This window comes from Rhipicephalus sanguineus, chromosome 1, assembly GCF_013339695.2.
Source record: "Rhipicephalus sanguineus isolate Rsan-2018 chromosome 1, BIME_Rsan_1.4, whole genome shotgun sequence".
Taxonomy (NCBI): Eukaryota; Metazoa; Arthropoda; class Arachnida; order Ixodida; family Ixodidae; genus Rhipicephalus; species Rhipicephalus sanguineus.
In genome coordinates this window covers 45,242,843-45,266,620 of record NC_051176.1, presented here as the reverse complement: position 1 = coordinate 45,266,620, position 23,778 = coordinate 45,242,843, and the positions used below count along the sequence as shown (strand labels likewise).

The following is a 23,778-nucleotide window of genomic DNA, read 5'->3' as shown; positions in this document are numbered from 1 at the left end:
ACGAACTCGCTTCGTGCACACACGTGTTTGTGCGCCATGACGCAGTTCATCGGCCACTCCAACCACCGTATGACGGGCCATTCCGAGTGCTACGTCGAGGTGAGAAGTTTCACTATCGACGTGCGTGGTCGTCAAGAAGCGGTATCAGTCGATCGGCTGAAGCCAGCGCATATTGAAGTTGCAGACATCGTTTCACATGCATCATCATTTGTTACACCGCCCTCCAAGGCTCTACGCGTTCAAACACGCCAAGTCACAAGGACACGCAGTGGACGAGTCTCCAGGGCGCCCCGTCGTATGGACTTGTGAACAATTTAAATCGTCCTGTGAACGTTCGCTAACTCACTAGGAGGGGAAGTGATGTGGCAGCCTCACATCCGCACGCCAGGCAGACACCCTTTCCTACCTTTGACTGTCGGTAGTCTAATCGCGTTGTATGCGCGAAAGGGAAGTGGGGCGAGGGAGCGCAACCGAGCTGCAGAGTTGTACGGTCACGGAAATAATGTCAGTTGTTGCTTGTTCTTCAGGGACGCGGTACTTACTTCTGTCTGCAGATTCCCAGCCGCGCTCGCGCCCTGCTCAGCAATCTAAACGTTACATCTGTTGTACGACTGCATGTAGTTAAGTATCTAGAAACGCTGCGCTCGAGCGCTGTGTCGTCTGCAAAGTAATCCTTCGTTCGTGGCTGTGAAGTTGGTGGCCTCAAGATTAAGCTTCACATGTATTGACGCGCCGGCGATGCCATTGCCGGTGATAGATGCTGTCAAACCTGAGACTCTGGTGCAGTTTGGCGCAATTTACGTCGATTTTTTGAGGATATCGCAGTAAATCTAATTTGGTGAACTTCCGAGCAGTTTGCGCAGGAGTGGAATCACTGGGAAGTGTAAAAAGTTAACGCTAAGCTCGCGCCCAGGCAGCCCCGAATGGCTCCCGGCGGTCACTTTTGCAGTTCCATGAGGCATATAAGGCTTTCGGCTTAATAATGCATCCGTATATATCCTCTCCCTCCACCCGCAAGCGGAAATACTTACAATGGTCAGTGATTTCATTCTGCACCTCGGATTGCAATCCGAGAACAAACCAAGCACGCATCCTTGGCATCGGCTTTGCTGAAGCTCGATAAAAAAAAAAGCGGCAGTGCTTATCGTCGACTGTGCGCGCAACCGAGGAGAGCGCGATTTCCTTAGCATACGCAAGAGGACACCACGTGTGACATTGTGATATTTTTTGCAGCTATCGCTTTACAAACTTTATTCTCGTAATGACAATTTGTTTTCCTGTACGTCGCACTCCATGTGCGGCTGTTGCAATGTGCCAGGCAATGAACGGGCAAAATACACATGATTTTACATTTTTATTAGTGGCATACGTTCAATCAAAAATACAATTATTACAGACATTTATATACCTTCATAAATCGTCCATCCAGTACAAACCACACACTATACAGGCGTAAAAGGACAGAAGGGCTGTGACACCTTTAAAAGAACAATGTCTGAGGTTGTGTGACAGAAGGTCAATAGCTCAACGGCGTTGACGACTGCGTGTCTGAGGACAAGTAATTGCAGGTTTCTTGTGCTAAAAAGTTGTCGTGATGCTTTAGGCGAACTTGAAGGATTTGGCGTAGCTTTTGTCTGCCAACCTATTGCTTCTCCTGGTTCATGTGGTAAACCCAACGTCGTAACGCGCGGAACCGGAAGTCGCACGCAAATGCGTTCTGCTATAAATATGGCTGCCTCAGCAGCAGCCATCCTTGACTTTCGCCAGAGAAACCATGGAGTACTTCATGGCTTAGCATGTGGGAGGTAACCCAGTATCTCAGTAACCTGCGATTCGCTGATGATATTGCATTGATGAGTAGCGCGGGAGACGAATTACAGCTCATGATTAATGAACTGGATACGGAAAGTAGAAGGGTAGGTCTGAAAATTAATATGCATAAAACTAAAGTAATCTGGAGAAATCTTGGCAGAGAACAGCGCTTTGTGATAGGTGGCGAGGCACTGGAAGTTGTAAAGGAGTACGTCTACTTAAGAGAGGTAGTAGCCGCGGAGCTGAACCATGAGAGTGAAATAACTAGCAGAATAAGGTTGGGATGGGGCTCATTCGGCATGCATTATAAAATCATGAATGGTCGTCTACCACTATCCCTCAAGAGGAAGGTATTCGCAATGTCCCTAGACTGTGGCGCCGCCAAGCGGAATTCCGGAGCGTCCTCTCGAGGAGGGTTAGTAGACGACAAAATGGCAGCGCTACGCAGTCGCTTCCCTTGTTCGGCTGTGCTAGCCTCAGTGTTAACGCGTTGGAAAGAAAGGAACACTACGACTTGGCATGTTCCCTGCATCAGTGAACAAACCGGGCCCTCCATGACACGAGAAATCTGATTCGCTCTTGCAAGACGCGAAGTTTTCGTGAAAATACGTGGCAACTCGCGCTTTCAATGCTAGCCCACAGCTTCACGAGGCTTTCTGTAGCCACGTAGGTTAGTTAAATGTTATCGTCTAACATATTCAGTTGAAGCTCACCCTGTTTTACTTGCATATAGCATTGGTCAGTGTTTCTTGTAGTGCATGAATCTCATAACACTGTACGCGGGAGGTCGCGCGGGCTCGCGATGTGCTCTTGTATAACTGAGCGATCTCAAGTTGGCGATACATTAAAATAGGGACTATATTCTTTGTCAGCAAAGCGCTGTTACGAATCGTGTGAGCGACGTTTCAATCATTCGAGGACGCGTCTGCTCGACGCCTTTCGTGGAGCGAAAGCTTTCCACGCCGTCCTTCGCCAGTGTGTTGGTTTCATAGCCAGCGCTGCGCCGCTTGTTTTTGTACGTTTGTTGATAGGTGGCAGCACACTGCAAGCGATTTCTTTGTTGACCGGTCTGAGAGCAAAATGTTCTCCGCTCCCAGGCGTCTCTCTAATTGTAAACGTGCATTGCATACATCACAATTATTATGGATATTACGTGGTGACGCGGAGTGGTCGAAGTCGTTCGGGGAAGGAAATTCTTCAGATTGCTTTCAGCAGTGATGTTGAAAAAAACCATCTTGACGTCGAGGATTTTTCACTAGACGTAGTAGACTGTGAAAGCACCGATAGTGACAGCGACGATGAACGATCAGCTGCTAAATCACGAGGAGCGAGTTGCACTTCACGTCCCCTCGTGCATTAATGTTCTTTCACGCTCGTGAGTCACTTTGATTGTATTTGGTGTATAATATCCCTGAGCGAGATCAAAATAAAAGCATAGCTCCTCTTGTGCATTGCATGTATCACAATTATTGTGGATATTATGGAGTGCCGCATGCCGCCAACACGCTCGAGCTCGACCAGCGAAATGGTTAGAGCGATGAAACGGGCAGTCACGGCCACAATGCACGCCTCTCGGCTAAGTTCTTTGACGTTGCGAAAACATACGTGCGCATTCTTTTCGATATTCATGTTTCGATCGTGCTGATCGAACCTGCAACATGTGAATTGCACACGGCTAGAGTCTCGGCATGGCTGTGACACAAGCGCTACTGAATGGGATGTTAAATGCTTGTGTTCCGTTGAAGACGGAACTCCTTGTTCCCGACTGCGCAAGTAATGACGGCGTATTATGTTTGCAAACCATCAACACGTTACCCGTGCGGTCCCGTGCAGCAGCGATCACGCTACTCGCTGGCGGCCTACTAGTGCGGCAAATCCGTCAGGCAGGCTCGGTACGTACTACCTTGGAGTGCCGTTCAGCTCATACGTCAATTCTAGTTCATGCAGTTTTATGTATCACGCACAGGATTTCGCAAAGCATCGTTATGCACGGTAACGGAGCGGACATGTAACGTTTCACACCGCAGCAAATAATTAGGTGGCGAGTACTTAGCATTTTCCATGGTTGGGAAAGCATTTTAGTCTCATATCCATTTCAGCGCAGCTCATGACTTCATCCGGTGAAAGTGCACGGGCCGTACGTCCTATCTGTTCCTATGCTAACAAACGGGTTAACCCTCCTCCTGGCGCCATCTTGAAAAGCACGGCGCGCCACCTATAGTTCGTGGGCATTGCGAATATAACAGCTGCATCTTACCGGTACTTACCTACGGAGCAGAAACCTGGAGACTTGCAAAGTGGGTTCAACTTAAATTGAGGACGACGCAGTGAGCGATGGAAACGAAAATGATAGGTGTAACCTTAAGAGACAGGAAGAGAGCAGAGTGGGTCAGGGAACAAACGGGAGTTAAGGATATCATAGTTCAAATCAAGAAGAAATGGATATGGGCCGGGCACGCAGCACGTCGGCAGGATAACCATTGGACATTAAGGGTAACTGACTGGATTCCAAGAGGTGGCAAACGTGTGAGGGGGAGACAGAAAATTAGGTGGGTAGATGAGATTAAGAAGTTTGTAGGTATAACGTGGCAGCAGAAAGCACAGGACCGGGCTGATTGGCGGAACATGGGAGAGGCGTTTGCCCTGCAGTGGCCGTAGATAGGCTGATAATGATGATGACTTCATGGCTGCCATCGCTCGTGAGCGTCAACCTTCCCTCCGGAGAGAGTGCACTTCCCGCCGGCGGTTCCGCCTAGCCTTGCATGACATTCCGGACCAGCAACTGCGCAATTACAGGTTTCCGAGGCAGCATATCCTGACCCTCTGCACGGCACTCGAGCCTCGACTGCAGCGCCCAGTGGACGTGCAAGTCCTGCTCGCTTTGCCTTTTTACGCAAGGGGCAGCTTCCAGAATACGGTAGGGGACACGGTTGGCGTTAGCCAGGCGAGTGCGTTGCGCGTTGTGGGAGATGTTACTGACGCCCCGTGCTCGCTGGCTGCGGAGCACATACGCTTCCCGGCGACACTGAGGGCTGCTAATGCTTCCGTCATCGGTGAGTTGAACTTTCGCAACTAACCTTGTTGCTTCACGTGCAGTGTCATAACGGCTGTAGTTTTTTGTAAGCGCTGCAGATTTATTGTTAACCGATGTAAATCTCTGGAATGACACATGTGTTACTACTAGCCCACTATGCATCTTGGTACCAGTAATAATGCACACGATATCATGTACGAGGGATAAGTTTCTACAGCTGACATTGTTGAGCAATTTTTTTGTTGTTTGGCCTACGCATAGTTTTTTTCAGATTAATTGGTGCCTTTCTGTTATCTAGGATGTGTCACAGTTTTGCGGAAAGTGATTTAGGTAAATTAACATTCCAGGAGTCATGAATAGGCTTTTTACAAATTGCCTTGGTTTCTTCTCATTAGTTGCATGCAATGTTGTTCTTGTGGCAGCACCAGTATTTCACGAGAATACACGGTTATGCTGCAAAATGTTCATTTCCACTATCACACACCGTCTTGCTCACCGTCTTGAGAAGTTAATCATTCATGAGATGCCTTAACACACTTGATTACGAAAACATACCAAAATATGCAGAGCTTATGTGGCACTTCAGTGCAGGCACGTAGGCAAGAGGGGGGTGTCAGCCCCCCCCCCCCAAAAAAAAAAATTCGTCTAGCCTTCCATATTCCCCGGCAACTTCTTTTTGCTTTTTGCCATGGAAAGACTTTTTTCGAACAATTAGGCCTTGCCCCCCCCCCCCCCTGAAAAAAAATCCTGCCTGCGTGCCTGCTTCAGTGTTTCATGGTGCGTAAGCATACTAGATGGGCTTAACGGAATGGTATGATTACGTTGCTGCCTAATATGTCTTAACAGCACTTTCAATAGCTGTTTATTAATCTTCTTTTTAGCCTTTTCGCAGATCGCACAGTTCCCGGAGGTCCTGGGATGCATAGATAGCACACATGTGCAAATCAAGCCTCCTAAGGACCAGGAACACGTGTACCGAAACAGGAAAGGCCTCTACTCAAACAATGTACAGGCTATCTGCAATGCTGAGGGTGCCATCACGCAGCTGGCATCATGGTTGCCCGGAAGCACTCACGACAGCTTTGTTTGGGCAAGCTGTGACCTGCGGAGGTGCTCTGAAAGAGGGGAATTGCCTGACGGCTGGTTGCTAGGTAAGTTCTTTTTAAAGATATAGATGACAAAGCAAACAGCAGTTCATGTGCACGCCTTCAGACTGTTTTTTTAATAGTGGCTGATTGTATTATTCACCCACATTGGTGTCAATTGTACTGTCATTATGAAGTAAACTACTGCGAACTCTGTATTCATATATATATATATATATATATATATATATATATATATATATACACACTGAAGAAGCTTTTCCAATGGGCCAAACGTACTTGGGAAGAGAAGAGACACAACTAAGCGGTTGTCTTAATTTTATTTGCCAACGGTTTCGACCGGAGGACCGGTCTAGCCCTGACGAAGACCGGTCCTCCGGTCGAAACCGTTGGCAAATAAAATTAAGACAACCGCTTAGTTGTGTCTCTTCTCTTTCTATATATATATATATATATATATATATATATATATATATATATGAGAGAGAGAGCGACACACACACACACACAGTTGAACCCCTTTATAATAGACTTGCACGGGGAAGCAATTCTTGTGTTTTATAAGAGGTGCCTCTTTAGCCAGGGTACCACGTTTACATTTTCTTCTCAATCCCTAGTTTAATGTAGGCACACTGATGTCTCTTATACCCAATTGTCTGTATATATATATATATATATATATATATATATATATATATATATATATATATATATATATATATACTGCTGTTTGCAACTAGCAGGGACACAGAGTATCAGTTTAAACATGACGCCACTCAAATGGAGTAATAGTGCAATTTGCCTGCCACACCATAATTTTTCAAACATTATGCCTTGTTATTTCGGCACCATACATATTTTCATGCTATATGCAGTGTCCTTAGTAGTGCGTTTATTTCAACCCGTCCCATGTGACATGCATACAACCTTGTTCCTCTGTTAATGTGACTCTGGGTATGCCTTAGAGCCATGGCTGCTCACCCCTCTAAGGTCTGCGGCTGGCCCAGCGGAGGAACGCTCTAAAGCAGCCCATACCCGGACGAGGCAGGTCATTGAGCGGACCTTTGGAATTCTCAAGGGACGCTTCACCTGCCTGCATCAATCCGGGGGTGTTCTGCAGTATAGCCCAGCAATGTGCGCCAAAATTATGGTGGCAAGTGCGGTGCTGCACAACATGTGTGTCCGGCATGCCATTAGCCTTGACGCTACTGATGGTGAGTGTTTGTTGTTGCTGTAGTAGCTTATTAATGTGTTTTGCAAAAGAGTACTTCGTTAGTAGAAATATTGATGACCAACAAATGCACTAGCAATTCGCAACTGCCATGCAGCTCAGAAAAGTGATGTTGCTCAAGCTTTAAAGCTATACACGTGAGATATTTTATTCCTCATAATGAAAAGTTCATCATTAGCTCGGTCAGCTCCTACCTCACAACTTGATTCTTTAGGAAAATATCGAACTTGCTCAAACCACTGCACATGATTTTCCAGTTTCTGTAAATTACGGCTTAGAAATTGGTACATAGCTGTACTGATACAAACATACATGAGTTTTAGTAGCGTACCACAGTAGTGAAGGTATGAAGAGAAAAGATCGCGCTGTGCAGGAACAGAATGTTGCAACGGGGAGAGTGTATTAGGTAAAACGCTTAACACAGGAACAGGATTTTCATGTATTGTCGCTTTCTCGTGACCCTTTCTTTAGCCTTGTGGCTTCATCATTGTTTCTTTGGGTGTGAGTGAACTTCACAAATTTTCCTGTCCGCGGCAGTCACATTTCGATGGGAGCATTATGGTAGAGGCCCGTGTAAAATGCGATGTCAGCACACCTTAAAGAACACGCCCACAGTCACCAGCTTTCTCAGTTCGGCATGATAAGTTGTATGTAGGTAACACTTGCTACATTTATGACCGTGCAACTGATGGTATACTAGAGAAGGAAACTCGTAAGACTACAACTCCCGTTCCAAACGACAGTGTCACCCAAGATAAGCCATCGGGTAGTCGCAATGGACCCGCCTTTAGTACTCGTAACCGCAAAATTAATGCGAATTCTACTCATTCCAGTCGTTCGCACAAATAACAATTAGCCGGAGGTAGGAATGATGACGTGACTGCTCTTTTCAATGTCCCTGTTCTTTTTTTCCAACATAAGGAGCATTATGAAACACAGGATTCAGCTTAATTCTATTATTTCCACAATGGAGGCAAAATTAGTAATATTAACCGAGACATGGCTCAACTCAACGGTGGAAAATACAGAAATTTTCCAGACTGACGTCACATATGATGTGTATCGGTGCGATAGAGAAGATAGACAGGGTGGTGGTGTATTGATAGCCGTATCGCAAACAATTTCCTCTTTTCAAGTAGAAGTTGTGTCCTCTCTGGAAACAGTCTGGGTTGGTATTTCAAGTAAGCACACAAAGATTATATTAGGCGTATGCTATCGTCCTCCAAACTATACATCGTCATTCGTCGATGAATTGCATGACGTTCTCGGCTATGTCGTCACTCGGTATCCTTCGTCACCAATTTTTCTTTTTGGTGACATGAATTTTCCTAACATCACCTGGCACACTGGTGTTCCTCTGCTCGACCCCTTTTCAACACAATCCCAACAGTTCCTAGATTTTTGTAATTGTTTTAACTTCACCCAGGTTGTAACCAAACCAACAAGGGTAACTAATGAATCGTCTAATACATTAGACCTAGTTTTGTCAACACATCCAGACTTCATATCCCCAATTATCTATCTTCCTGGTCTGAGCGACCATTTGGTGTTACATTTCGACATCACCATGTCTTTTTCACGTGGAACTGAAGAAGACAAGTACATCCGGGACTACCGCAATGCAGATTTTGACGCCATTAACCAAGATATGTGCGCGTACATAGACACATTTTGTTGCAATTTTGAAGAGAGAAGTGTACAAGAGAACTGGGATCTTTTCAAAACCTTAGTTACTAATCTCACCAATGCGCACATTCCCCTTCGACGCATACGGAACAACACAAAAAGACCGTGGTATAACACGCATCTCAAACGTTTGTCTAATAGAAAAAAGCGCCTTTTCCGCACAGCCAAGTTGCAAAATACTAGAGATTGCTGGGTAGCGTATCAAAATGCTGAGGCAGAATACGTGGAAGCTGTGCGTGCTGCTAAGAATCGTTTCCAAACGCATACGTTGCCTGAATTGTTATCAAGGAACCCCCGGCAATTTTGGAACGTTATCAATTCTAACCAAAATGTGGATTTATCAATCAACGATGACTCTGGTGAGCCGCTACCACCATCTGAATGTGCCGCGTTATTTAACAATATTTTTTCAGCCAATTTCTCGGGAAACACTGCTGCACCTGTTGACGCAGTTGTGTGCCGTGACTACCGCTCAATGTTTCCTATCACTTTTGATTCTGCAGGAATTTCGAAGTTAATTGACACCTTAAAAACATCCTCATCATGTGGGACTGACGGTATCAACTCAAAGTTTCTCAAACAAACAAGCGCATATTCGTCTCTCTTCTTGTGTAAGATTTTCCAGCAGTCACTTGACCAAGCAACCTTGCCGCTGGACTGGAAGGTCGGTAAGGTTGTGCCGATACACAAGTCTGGTAATAAACACTCCGCTCTTAACTATCGGCCCATTTCACTAACGAGCATTCCGTGTAAACTAATGGAACATGTACTGCACTCACATATTGCGAAATTTTTAGAATCGAATTCATTTTTTACATCGGCCCAACACGGTTTTAGGCGTACGTTTTCCTGTGAAACCCAGTTGCTTCTTTTCACTCATCACCTGCATACCATTCTTGATAAACAATCTCTAATTGACTGCATTTTCCTGGATTTTGCAAAAGCATTTGAAAAAGTCAATCACGCTTTACTAATGCATAAGCTCTCCTCTCTCAACCTTGACTCGAATGTACTGGCATGGCTCGACTACTTTCTAACAAACCGTCTTCAGTACGTCACTGTTAACGGTCATGACTCGCCGGAAATAAGTGTAACATCGGGTGTACCGCAGGGCTCAGTTCTGGGACCTCTGCTGTTTTTAATATATATTAATGACCTCCCTGACTGCGTTTCTTCATCCGTTCATTTATATGCCGACGACTGTGTGCTTTACAGAGAAATACGTACCGATGATGATAGGAACATCTTGCAGACAGACTTAAATAACATTAGGAATTGGTGCGATAAATGGCTTATGAAATTAAATCCCAAAAAATGCAAGCTAATGACAGTCTCCCGCCAGTTTAATAACTCCTCAACATACAAACTGGGTGATGTTTATCTTGACCACGTGTCGTCATACCGATACTTAGGCGTTACCATTTCTTTCAATCTAACATGGAATGCCCATATTAACGTCATCACGAACAATGCTAACCGTACATTGGGATACATACGTCGAAATTTTAGCAACGCCCCACTTTCCTTGAAGATGCTTCTTTATAAAACCCTCGTGCGCTCGAAATTGGAGTACGCTGCTGCAATCTGGAACCCTCACCACGAAAACTTGATTAGGCACCTTGAGCTAATTCAAAATAACGCTGCACGTTTTATTCTATCGGATTATCACCGTACATCAAGCGTAACAGCAATGAAGCACCATTTGTCACTGCCACCTCTATCACTGCGTCGCAAGTACTTCCGCCTTTGCCTTTTCCATAAGACCTACCATCATCCATCACTGCGTAGTGAGCTCATTACGCCTCCCACATATCACTCCTCTCGGATCGACCACGAACACAAGGTTAAAGGTACTTTCTGCTACACAAACACATTTTCTTGCTCCTTCATACCGGTCACATCAAACGATTGGAATCGGCTACCAGGTGACATCGTTTCCATCTCTGATCATTCCCTCTTTCGTCATTCTTTATCAGCTCACCTATTTCGCGATAGCTCTCCTTAGTCATCCGATCTATTCCCCCTCCCTACGAATTTCTGTCTCCACGTGTCAAGATGCCAGCGTTTTTTAGTGGATTCTTGATTTTTTGTGTGTGCGTGTCATTTCTCTTACTTTTACACTTTCTTGCTAGTACTGTATAATTTTACCACATTCACTATTTGCTTTTTGTGATTTCCTTATTTTTACGTTTCATTTTTGTTGCGTTTCATTGAGTAGAGATGTTACTTGCTTTAGTCTTATTCATGTATAAAATAGCACGTTCTTTTTCCGTTGTTTTGTATTTTTCATGTTGTAACCCACTCCCCTCTGTAAAGCTTCGGCGATTGAGGGTAACAAAATAAATAAATAAATAAATAAACACCACATGGTTGAAATTTCTGGAGCGCTGCACTACTGTCTCCCATAACCATATTGCTGTTTTGGGGTGTAAAACCCCAAATATTATTATTATTAATGAATTTCACAGATATATAAAAAAGGGAGATTAGTAGATGTGACGGTCACCTATTTTCATATCAACAGCTTTCTATAAGCAATTTACCTTTCATATACAGTTTCGAGTTAGAGCATTGCGATTTGTTTGGCAAACTCAAACGCTCCGCTTTGCACTACACAATTTCTTTGCTGTGATAGCATTTTGCTGCATGAGAGCTTTTTTAATGCGGCGTTCATTATATGGTTCATTAGACTTTGGTAACAAAACGGTGTAAGCACGCTGAGTCCATGCTGACAAATACTGCAATGACATCGTCTGTGAATGTTGCTTCAAATAAGTAAAGGCATTAAAGTGGGCGCAAAAGATGTGCTTGTCTTTTCAGGCATGAGACTTCAGGATTAGTTTGAAGTACGATATTCAGAAATTGGTTAATAAATGATATGGAAGGTATCCCTTTAAAAAACATGTACCAGTTATGAAATAGAAGCTTGTCAGTCTTCAGTCATCTTCACCTATGCAAATTGTGTAACTAGCAGTCCTTTCAAAACAGTTGTTTGGTCTATCGCAAAGCACACTCCTTTTCAGCTTCGCTTTGTTCAACATTGCACAAGTAAACTTTTGTGCGGAAACCAGAATGTCCACATGAGCGTGCCTAGGTCCGGGTGGCGAGAGAAAACTTCCGCTAGGCTGTGTGTATTTTATTTAACGGTCATGGTTTGGATTTGGCAAAGTCAGCATCCATGCAGCAATCGAGTTCATTAGCAGATGTCATGTGTTGTTATTATTATTTGCCATTATGATGTTTACAGATCATTGCTGCCTTGCTTTGCAATTAAAAGAAAACAATGCATGCTGCGGTGTCTAAACTCATTTGCCTCTTTATATATGGGGCAAGCAAGAGAATGAACATTTATTTTCTGAACTCCTATTGTATTTCACAACATGCATACTTGAGGTGGGGGGCAGCAGTTAATTGTCACTGGGCATTCAGGTATAAGTTGTATAAGAGTATAAGTTGTATTTGTACAGCAGACGTCACTGATCAGTATTTCGTACACCCTTTGGCCATATTCTGAATTACTGTATTTGTAGTTTTTAAATGCGAAGCATTTCTTAGCGAACCCTAGGCACTTTGAGCGCTTCTATCTGTCTGTCTGTCTGTCTGTCTGTCTGTCTGTCTGTATCGATCGATCGATCAGAGCCACGCCAGGTCAAGAAACTGCTTTGAAAAAAGACCCTATGCAGGTCGGTGTAACGTAGATTTTGATTGTAGTGATGTGTGTCTAATTTTATAACAAAGCAATAAACACTGCATATGTACTGCTATGATCCATGCGTCATGTCGGGTCGACATCAATTGTGGTTCCAGTGTTGGCTCCGCTTTTATAGCATTCCAATAAACATTACATTTGTATTCCTGATTCGGCAAGCTATATTGGAGCGTTACTAGACCCCGGAAGAATACGCTAACGAAAGTGACGTATCAAATTCACGTCATCGCACCATCGCATGCACTCTGTTTCGATAACACAGACGTCTGTGCTCTAATGTGAGTGCTGATACTACGTCATACCATAAGTTACTATTTAAACGTCAGTGTAGTCGGCGTGCTTGGTAAGCCCACGTTGTGCAAACAACTCGTCCATTTACAAAAACACGTCGATAGTCCAAAACATTCAGCATAGAACTACTGACTGCCTGCTTTGCATGAAACCAATTCCCACAAGGCGTGGGATCTGCCGAATTTTTAAGAATAGAGAAAGAATGAAATGCTTTTGCCCTTGCAGTTTGTGTACTGCATTAGTTTCCCCTATGACATTAATTTAGGCCGCATACAAATGTTCACACACTTTCATTTATGAAGGCCAAGAAACATGGTGCTGTATGGACCGCAAACTATCTTGTGGTGTCTAGTGTTCCCAGGATCAGGGCTGCCAGGTTTGACTACTGTGCACCAGTTTGCCTTCTTTTTTCGGGCAGGTGGTGGTAGAGAAGCGCCTTATCTACTTTCATGTTCACTTGATGTGGATGAAATTATCAGTGCCATTTGCCCTCAGAGCTGCTGCTGACCATGAGGTGTCAATGCATGGCAGCCAAGGAGTGTTTCCTGCTCCCGAAATTTAGTTCGACAGTTGCAATATGCAAAATAACATGCTTTTGGATGGCTGGACTAGGGGAAAACTGCTGCATGGAGCCTCACATTGCAGAGCTACCTATTGAGGAACGTGACTTCAACTAGACATGTGCGCCGGTCCCAAAATCGCCGGTGGCGGCGCGCCAGTGTTTCCACCTCCGGCGGCGGCGCGTGAACGGCGCGGGAGGGAGAGGGGTAGATTTGAGAGTTGGTGGGGAGATATATTTGTCCCTCGAATTTTGGAAAAAAAAGTGTTTCAACGAAAAAGCGAAGCTGGAAATGCGATATAAATATGTCGTAACCTTCTACGAACTATAGCTAGTAGCTAACGTTTTGATCCCATCTCTCGTAACGCTACAAAACGCTGGTGTGTTCAAATACGGCCGCTCACGGGAGAGAAGCGGTTTTCGTAGCGGTGGGATCACAGCGCGTAGGAGGGCAATCGAGCCATTTACTGATAACTGCCGAGATAGCGCACACGCCAGTGCTCCCGACCGCGGCCCTATAGTGAATGTTCACATTTGCTACTCGAGCCACGCAGCCCCGCCTCCCCCGGCATCAGTTCATACTCCTTCGTCCAGGAAAGACGGGCGGGGCTTTTCCTTTCTCGTTGAGGAACAATCGATGACAGGCCTCGCACGCTGGGTGATGTTATCGCATGCGCCCTCTGTGCGTCGGAGATGGCCAGCTTGCTTCATCTCTGCTTCATCCGTGTTCCTCGCCAGTGCTCGCCAGCGTTTACTCGCGGGTAGAACATACGATGCGCGGAGCGATGTTACGGATTTGGGCTTTATACGTAACATGACGGTGATGGTTGAAACCTGTCCAGAGTGTCTAAATAATTGCTATCGCAATAAAAAAATATAGAAAAATCGTGGATGCTGGCTCGCCTTTTTTCTGGAGAGCTGCATTGCCTTCGCTGTAAACAGTTCGTCCGTTGGAAGAATCGAATAATCGGGCGCCTTTTTCATTGGTTTCTTTCTCGCCTTCATTACCCTTCTTACAAGCGATATCTCCTCGCCACTTATTTCGATAAAAAAACACGCGTACAATGTCATCACTAAGCGTTGAGCCTATGAATATTTCGCGCTTGTCGACTACACCCTGTTATATCCGCTTGCGCAATAGGAAACGCACAAAATGGAGCGAAAGCAGTTGATCGCGCACGATGGCCATGCGAGACAAGGAAGAACGGGTGGGCGACTGCATGGCAACGTATGGTGGGAGACAAATTACAAGTGATATTTCTCGTATATGGACCAGTGGAGAGTATGTACCCGAAAGATGTCAGGTGAATCACCGTTCTGGCGTCACTAAGTGCGTCAAAAAGACAAGGAATGCCAATAGAGAAGTAGACGCTCGTTTTCTAACAGCGAAGCTGTTCTAGCTCGGCGTAAAGTGTCTCACCGTGCCCGAAAACCGTCATCATCATGAACGGGTATGTTCCACAGCATTTGGACAGACCCAACTACGGCGGGGCCTGTAATAACCCCAATGGGGGAAAGAACGAGTTAGAGAGAGAGAGAGAGAGGGAGAAAAAGAAGAAACTAACAGAGAGACGGAAAGAAAGATTTAAAGAACGAGAAAGGGAAAAATTCTTCTCGAGGCCGGATTCGAACCCGCGTACCCTCGATCCGACGTCGTTCGAGCGTCCTATACCACTCGGCTATTCGCAATGCCCACGAACTATAGGTGGCGCGCCGTGCTTTTCAAGATGGCGCCAGGAGGAGGGTCGACCCGTTGGTTAGCATAAGAACAGATAGGACGTGCGGACGTACGGCCCGTGCCACTTTCACCGGATGAAGTCCTGAGCTGCGCTGAAATGGATATGAGACTAAAATACTTTCCCAAACACTCAAACCATGGAAAGTGCTAAGTACTCGCCACCTAATTATTTGCTGCGGTGTGAAACGTTACATGTCCGCTCCGTTACCGTGCATAACGATGCTTTGCGAAATCCTGTGCGTGATACATAAAACCGCATGAACTAGAATTGACGTATGAGCTGAATGGAGCTCCGAGGTAGTACGTTCCGAGCCTGCCTGACGAATTTAATTGCGGCAGTAGTAGGCCGTCAGCGAGTAGCGCCATCGCTTCTGCACAGGACGACGCGTTTATCGTGGTGATGGTTTGCAAACATATTACGCCATCGTCATTACTTGCGCAGTCTGCAACGCGGAGTTACGTCTTCAACGGAACACAAGCATTTAACATCCCATTCAGTAGCGCTTGTGTCACAGCCATGCTGAGACTCTAGCCGTGTGCAATTCACTTCACTGGCATGTTGCAGGTTCGATCAGCACGATCGAAACATGAATATCGAAAAGAATGCACACGTATGCCTTTCGCAACGTCGAAGAAGTTAGCCGAGAGGCGTGGATTGTGGCCGTACGTTAAATCGCTCTAACCATTTCGCTTCGCTGGTAGACCTCTAGCGTGTTGGCGGCATGCGGCGCTCCATAATATCCACAATAATTGTGATACATGCAATGCACAAGAGGAGCTATGCTTTTATTTTGATCTCGCTCAAGGATATTATACATTAAATAAAATCAAAGTGACTTACGAGCGTGAAAGAACATTAACGCACGAGGGGACGTGAATTGCAACTCGCTCCTCGTGAGTTAGCAGCTGGTGGTTCATCGTCGCTGTCACTATCGGTGCTTTCACAGTCTTCTACGTCCATTGAAAAATCCTCGTCGTCAAGATGGTTTCTTTCAACATCACTGCTGAAAGCAATCTGAAAAATTTCCTCCGCCGAACGACTTCGACCACTCCGCGTCACCAGAGAGACGTCTGGGCGCGGAGAACGTTTTGCTCTCAGACCGGTCAACAAGCAAATCGCTTGCAGTGTGCTGCCACCTATCAACAAACGTACAAAAACAAGCGGCGCATCGGTGGCTATGAAACCCAACACACTGGCGAAGGACGGCGTGGATGGAAAGCGTTCGCTCCATGAAAGGCGTCGAGCAGACGCGTCCTCGAGTGATTAAAACGTCGCTCGCACGATTCGTAACAGCGCTTTGATGACAAAGGATAGAGGCCCTATTTTAATGCATCGCCAGCTTGAGATCGCTCAGTTATACAAGTCGCGAGCCCGCGCGACCTCCCGCGTACAGTGTTACGGGACTCATGCACTACAAGAAACACTGACCAATGCTATATGCAAGTAAAACAGGGTGAGCTTCAACTGAATATGTCAGACGATAACATTTAACTAACCTATGTGGCTACAGAAAGCCTCGGGAAGCTGATAGTATGTGTACGCTCTGGGCTAGCATTGAAAGCGCGAGTTGCCACGTATTTTCACGAAAACTTCGCGTCTGGCAAGAACGAATCAAATTTCTCGTGTCACGGAGGGCCCGGTTTGTTCAATGATGCAGGGAGCATGCAAAGTCGTAGTGTTCCTTTCTTGCCAACGCGTTAACACTGAGGCTAGCACAGCCGAACAAGGGAGCGACTGCGTAGTGCTGCCATTTTGTCGTCTACTAACCCTCCTCGAGAGGACGCTCCTGAATTCCGCTTGGCGGCGCGACAGTCTATGGGCATTGCGAATTCAGGCACGCTAGCAGAGCATAGCATAGCCTTGTATAGCATAGAGTAGCAAGGGGTGGGAATGGGAAGTGAGCATGTGGAGGAGATATGTGATGGTGAGGAGGAGGAGGGAAACGAGGAGGGGAGAGAGTAAAGCGTAGCTCAGAAAGAATGAGAAAGAGAGAACGAGAGCGAACGAAAGGCAGAATGAAAAGGTAGAGAGACAGAGAGAGCATCAACGAAAGAGAGAGAGAAAAAGATGGAAAGATAGTGGCAGTAAGCATCGCGTCTTCTAGCTACCAGATACCGTACCACCTGGCGAAGCCGCACATGCGCGGTATCTAAGCCACGCTCACTGACGGAAACATCGCCCGCAACCTCCGCTATATAGTGCATAGCCTGGCTGCGCCCGATTGTGTCCAGAGTCATGGGGCGTCCTAAGAAAGTGCGTACTCCCGAAGAGGAAGCCGCGGATCTCAATGCTAGACGTGTCGGCAGACGGAGAGTATGAGCAGCGACGTGCCCGTCTTTCGCTGTGCCGAGCTTTGCGCGACTTAGTGCAAACTGCCCGTATTTTTTGTGTTTTCAGAGGCTCTTTTGGGGCCCTTTAAAATGACAATGCAAGAAACACGGACCCAAGAGAGTAGTCACGGCATCGCAAGTGCCGCTAACAACTGAAAAATTATACAGCGGCGAAAAAGTAGGTAGACGCAAATACTTATCTGCGCCTGCAGGCAAGAGGCGATACCTATCAATCGAGTGCACGTGACGGCCTACGTGAGAAATAAACGTTCATTTTCTTGACTTCTCGCTTGTGTTCGTGTTTGCACCGTCCTGTCTTTTTAACATCAATACTTAACAACTACCTCAGCTATCTGCTGTTTTCATTTCCGTGGTTGAACCACATTCCGTTCCTCTCATTTTTGTCGAGGGTTGTGAAAGCTTCGTAAGGTCAAAATCACGTTACGAACCAGCGGCGGCTGAAACGGGCAGTCCATTACATAGACACATCAAGAAAAGCTGCCCCGGCGCAGTTATGTACTTTATGTCCCGATTGTCCGTCCGGGTTAAAAGAAAAGACTAACGGCGGCGCGCCGCAATTATTGTGCGGCGGCGGCGGCGGCGGCGTAATCTGTCTCGGGACTTCGGCGGCGGCGCGGCTCGGCGGCGCACACCTCTACTTCAAGCTAATTCGAAGTTAACAGGAAAATTGAAGTACTCCACATCCACCCTCTGCACGCATCAGCATTGCAGATCGGATAGCTGACGAACTTTTTGTACTCTTTCTGAGGAGTAGGCATGGACTGTGTTTTGGGTATAGTATTAACTTGCTCGGACTTGTCAGTGTGTGATAAGCTATTGATAGTGGCTATAATTCATGCTTATACTCCAGCAACTGCAATTTTGAGAACACTCGCACGGCGTGCACTGCATTGGTGACTTAAAGGGCATTTGCTGTGTTAAACCACGTCATCATATCATTTATTGGTTATGTAGAATAATAATAATATCTGGGGTTTAACGTCCCAAAACCACGATTTGATTATGAGAGACGCCGTAGTGAAGGGCTCCGGAAATTTCGACCACCTGGGGTTCTTTAACGTGCACCTAAATCTAAGTACACGGGCCTCAAACATTTTCGCCTCCATCGAAAATGCAGCCGCCGCGGCCGGGATTCGATCCCGCGACCTTCGGGTCAGCAGTCGAGCGCCATAACCACTAGACCACCGTGGCGGGGCTGGTTATGTAGAATGGAGACGTGTAATTAGTATCTCCACAATATGGGGGCGTCGGAGCCTAGAGGGCCTTAGAGTAATATAGCCAGACAATATTGGCCCATCCACTCCAAGATGAGCTTATGAGTCTTTCTAAGGTGTAAAAAGCAATGGGTTTGAAGTCCTCATGTTGAAAAAATCTAACACGCAATGCAAACGGGCTGCCGAAGGCTCTTACAAAGTGTATATACCTAAGACGTAATCAAGAGTAATGTCACGAAAGGATAATTTCCTGTTTTGTTGCCTTCAAATAAGTAGTAAGAGTGAATAATAATATCTGAGCACATGCTCGAGACATTTTCACCAAAACATGCTCGAGACATTTTCACCAAACGGCAGATATTTTGTACAATGTATATCGTTGCACTAAGTTCAGCAATATGTTCCATCATGAAGTGTCCGTTGGCACTACGGAAGCACAGTGGGCTCCACTGAAATACGTTATGTAAGAGTGTGGCACCCGCACAATTTGTTCCCTTTAGCAAGTGTTCAAACTCCTAGAATTTCATCAGGAAGCTTTCAGTTGGTCATGGAGGCATCCTATAACAATGTACACTACTTTGGTATACCCTCTGCCAGTGCATGTTGCTTGTGTGCCAATAGCGGCTATGCCGTTTCAACTGGTTCACATTGTATTTCCTGCAGCAGTGATCCATACCGTATGTGCCTTATTTCAGAGCTCATGTATACAGCTTCAATATTTGTTTGTAGCAAAGGGATAAGATCAGAGGTTCTTCTTGCATGTGCCTTGCTATCAGGGTTTTCAGCTCTGGCTACATTGCGCAAATTGGGTTACTTTCTTAGGCCAGTGGTGGCAGAAAAATACTCTTAGCTACTTGGCTCCTTGTTGGCAACTTTTTCGCCCCTATAATGCAGCGAGATTATCAATATTTGGTGACGTCGCAGCCGCTGGTATTCGAGTATACGGTGCCGAAACATGGCAGTCAAAGCGTGCTTCCAGCCCTGTAAATCCAATTCCGCGCTTTGATTACGCAGACAATAAACATTATTGAAAGGGATGTCGCAGTGGCCTAAGCAAGCGTAAGGGTCAATTGTCGATCGTAGCAGAAATATAAAAAACTACATGTTTATAACCTGCCAGTGAAGCAACCTCGCATGCACACACACACACACACACACACACACACACACACACACACACACACACACACACACACACACACACACACACACACACACACACATGCGAAATGCTTTGAATACCTGGTTGGGACTCGCTGAAGACAGTTGCATGGGATCTCATTTTGCAGATCAGGCATTACTGAACGCGGAATCGAAAGCACTTTGCATCTAGGCCGCTTGACATTCATCGACATTAAACATCGGATATCCCACATTTCAAGTGAGCACTGAAAAATCAGGACACATGAGGCAAAGGCAGGATAACACAAGCGCTCATTAACAGCTATTAGTATGCAATTGTGTTGCTGTCGTTTCCTCTTGTTTCCTGGGTTCTTAGTGCTCTTTTTAAAATGTCGTACCAACTCGCCCACCAATCAATCCTTCTAGGATATCCGACGAACTGCTTGTATCATTTCTTAGTCTTAGGTATGGACTGAGACACTGGATTCGAAAGTGGCTTCAATTTATGCTTCAATGCAGTTGAAGTGTCCGTGCAGTACACATTTACATTTTTGCCGAAAGGCTTTTGCATTTAGTCATTTAAATACAAAAAAATGTGTAGGTGGTTTTCACTCATGCGTGGCAACTTTTGGCTACTTTTTCCAATTTTCTGGCTCTGTTTGTCTTTTCAACCTGGGAACGCTGCTTGCTATGCTACATATATGTCACATGAATCGCTTTGCACTTAGGCAAGGCTTTCAAAATGGAAGAATACGTTAGGAAATTGATTCTTATAGCTGTTTCGCTGGTAAGGCAGAGTAGTCGTGAGACCAGAAGTACACTGAAGAGACCTGAGAAATACACATAGTTTGGTACACATATTGCAGGCCATTGGAGGGTATTATTGCAAGAGAACAGTGTGCTTCTTTTTTGTGTCGTATGTGTGCACTTTACTTGCCGTATTCAAGTTTATGATGTTGCTGAGAAATTAAAGATGGGTGCTTGCAACCGCTTAAATGATGACTGTGTACCAAAGATTCAGTTCTGATAAGTGTGTCCCTCCAGACGTCTATTGACAAAAAGTGTTGTACAGTGTATTACAGAGTAAGTGTATTAGAGAAATACACAGAGATAGTTGGTTCACCCACATTACATTCCCACACGCCAACACATTAAATGTGTTAAATACACAATTTGTTTTAGCATTGTGAACTCATTTTTGGTCAGCTTCTTACAGAGTCACACATTCAGTTCAAGAAAGTTTTAATTTCGCTCATCGGAATTGGGCACAAGCACGTTGCCCTCGAAACGTACAATATATTTATACAGTTTTACTTCAACAATTCTTTCGAGATCTCTCGCTGTGCGCCTTTGAGCACTCAGGAGCTTCCGTTGTGTCGTGAGGATCTCCTCGAACATTTAAGATATCTCTGAAAATACAAGAGTCACACATTCAGTTCAAGAAAGTTTTAACTTCGCTCATCGAAATTGGGCACAAGCACGTTGCCCTCGAAACGTACAATATATTTATACAGTTTTACTTCAACAGTTCTTTCGAGATCTCTCGCTGTGCGCCTTTGAGCCCTCAGGAGCTTCCCTTGTGGCGTGAGGATCTCCTCGAACATTTCAGATATCTCTGAAAATACAAGAGTCACACATTCAGTTCAAGAAAGTTTTAATTTCGCTCATCGGAATTGGACACAAGCACGTTGCCCTCGAAACGTACAATATATTTATACAGTTTTACTTCAACAATTCTTTCGAGATCTCTCGCTGTGCGCCTTTGAGCCCTCAGGAGCTTCCGTTGTGTCGTGAGGATCTCCTCGAACATTTCAGATATCTCTGAAAATACAGGAGTCACACATTCAGTTCAACAAAGTTTTAATTTCGCTCATCGGAATTGGGCACAAGCACGTTGCCCTCGAAACGTACAATATATTTATACAGTTTTACTTCAACAACTCTTTCGAGATCTCTCGCTGTGCGCCTTTGAGCCCTCAGGAGCTTCCGTTGTGTCGTGAGGATCTCCTCGAACATTTCAGATATCTCTCAAAATACAAGAGTCACACATTCAGTTCAACAAAGTTTTAATTTCGCTCATCGGAATTGGGCACAAGCACGTTGCCCTCGAAACGTACAATATATTTATACAGTTTTACTTCAACAACTCTTTCGAGATCTCTCGCTGTGCGCCTTTGAGCCCTCAGGAGCTTCCGTTGTGTCGTGAGGATCTCCTCGAACATTTCAGATATCTCTGAAAATACAAGAGTCACACATTCAGTTCAACAAAGTTTTAATTTCGCTCATCGGAATTGGGCACAAGCACGTTGCCCTCGAAACGTACAATATATTTATACAGTTTTATTTCAACAATTCTTTCGAGATCTCTCGCTGTGCGCCTTTGAGCCCTCAGGAGCTTCCGTTGTGTCGTGAGGATCTCCTCGAACATTTCAGATATTTCAGAAAATACAAGAGTCACACATTCAGTTCAACAAAGTTTTAATTTTGCTCATCGGAATTGGGCACAAGCACGTTGCACTCGAAACGTACAATATATTTATACAGTTTTATTTCAACAATTCTTTCGAGATCTCTCGCTGTGCGCCTTTGAGCCCTCAGGAGCTTCCGTTGTGTCGTGAGGATCTCCTCGAACATTTCAGATATTTCTGAAAATACAAGAGTCACACATTCAGTTCAACAAAGTTTTAATTTCGCTCATCGGAATTGGGCACAAGCACGTTGCACTCGAAACGTACAATATATTTATACAGTTTTATTTCAACAATTCTTTCGAGATCTCTCGCTGTGCGCCTTTGAGCCCTCAGGAGCTTCCGTTGTGGCGTGAGGATCTCCTCGAACATTTCAGATATCTCTGAAAATACAAGAGTCACACATTCAGTTCAACAAAGTTTTAATTTCGCTCATCGGAATTGGGCACAAGCACGTTGCCCTCGAAACGTACAATATATTTATACAGTTTTACTTCAACAATTCTTTCGAGATCTCTCGCTGTGCGCCTTTGAGCCCTCAGGAGCTTCCGTTGTGTCGTGAGGATCTCCTCAGACATTTCAGATATCTCTGAAAATACAAGAGTCACACATTCAGCTCAAGAAAGTTTTAATTTCGCTCATCGGAATTGGACACAAGCACGTTGCCCTCGAAACGTACAATATATTTATACAGTTTTACTTCAACAACTCTTTCGAGATCTCTCGCTGTGCGCCTTTGAGCCCTCAGGAGCTTCCGTTGTGTCGTGAGGATCTCCTCGAACATTTCAGATATCTCTGAAAATACAAGAGTCACACATTGAGTTCAACAAAGTTTTAATTTCGCTCATCGGAATTGGACACAAGCACGTTGCCCTCGAAACTTACAATATATTTATACAGTTTTACTTCAACAATTCTTTCGAGATCTCTCGCTGTGCGCCTTTGAGCCCTCAGGAGCTTCCGTTGTGGCGTGAGGATCTCCTCGAACATTTCAGATATCTCTGAAAATACAAGAGTCACACATTCAGTTCAACAAAGTTTTAATTTCGCTCATCGGAATTGGGCACAAGCACGTTGCCCTCGAAACGTACAATATATTTATACAGTTTTACTTCAACAATTCTTCCGCTGCTGCCAGTCAATTCTTGACTGGCAGCAGCGGCATCCCATGATCGCCATCTAAGCCTGAATCCTCTGTTTTACGCAGCCGTCCTTGTCGGTAGCTGTTTCTTCGGTGATCGTCTTCGTGGTGCTGCACTGCCGATTCGCTCTCTTGGACGGCGCTGAATCACCCACACGGGGTGAATCTGCGACTGCGCAGCCACTTCGTGCTGTGTTACTAGAATCGGAAAATTCACCACTGGAGATCGCTGCTATCGCGGCTAGCCCTATAAACAAGCCGGCATCGACGCCCACTCTTCACTGGCAGCAGCGGCATCCCATGATCGCCATCTAA

The 23,778-nt window shown here is 45.3% G+C and overlaps 1 protein-coding gene across 1 annotated transcript; it reads left to right on the top strand.

The window, feature by feature from the left end:
* The first annotated feature begins 36 nt into the window (after positions 1 to 36).
* On the top strand, positions 37 to 23,778 carry LOC125757853 (putative nuclease HARBI1). The gene is made up of 4 exons (XM_049414081.1): positions 37 to 99; positions 5,739 to 5,997; positions 6,897 to 7,166; positions 23,546 to 23,778. The coding sequence occupies exons 1-4, from the start codon at positions 37 to 39 to the stop codon at positions 23,776 to 23,778; spliced, it is 825 nt and encodes a 274-aa protein (XP_049270038.1).

Bases quoted from the DNA above. Each gene is read 5' to 3' on its own strand.
- LOC125757853 (XM_049414081.1), top strand. From the start codon at position 37: ATGACGCAGTTCATCGGCCACTCCAACCACCGTATGACGGGCCATTCC. The intron at 5,998-6,896 runs GTAAGTTCTTTT...TCCTCTGTTAAT, and splicing joins GCCTGACGGCTGGTTGCTAG to GTGACTCTGGGTATGCCTTA. The intron at 7,167-23,545 runs GTGAGTGTTTGT...CCTTGTCGGTAG, and splicing joins TAGCCTTGACGCTACTGATG to CTGTTTCTTCGGTGATCGTC.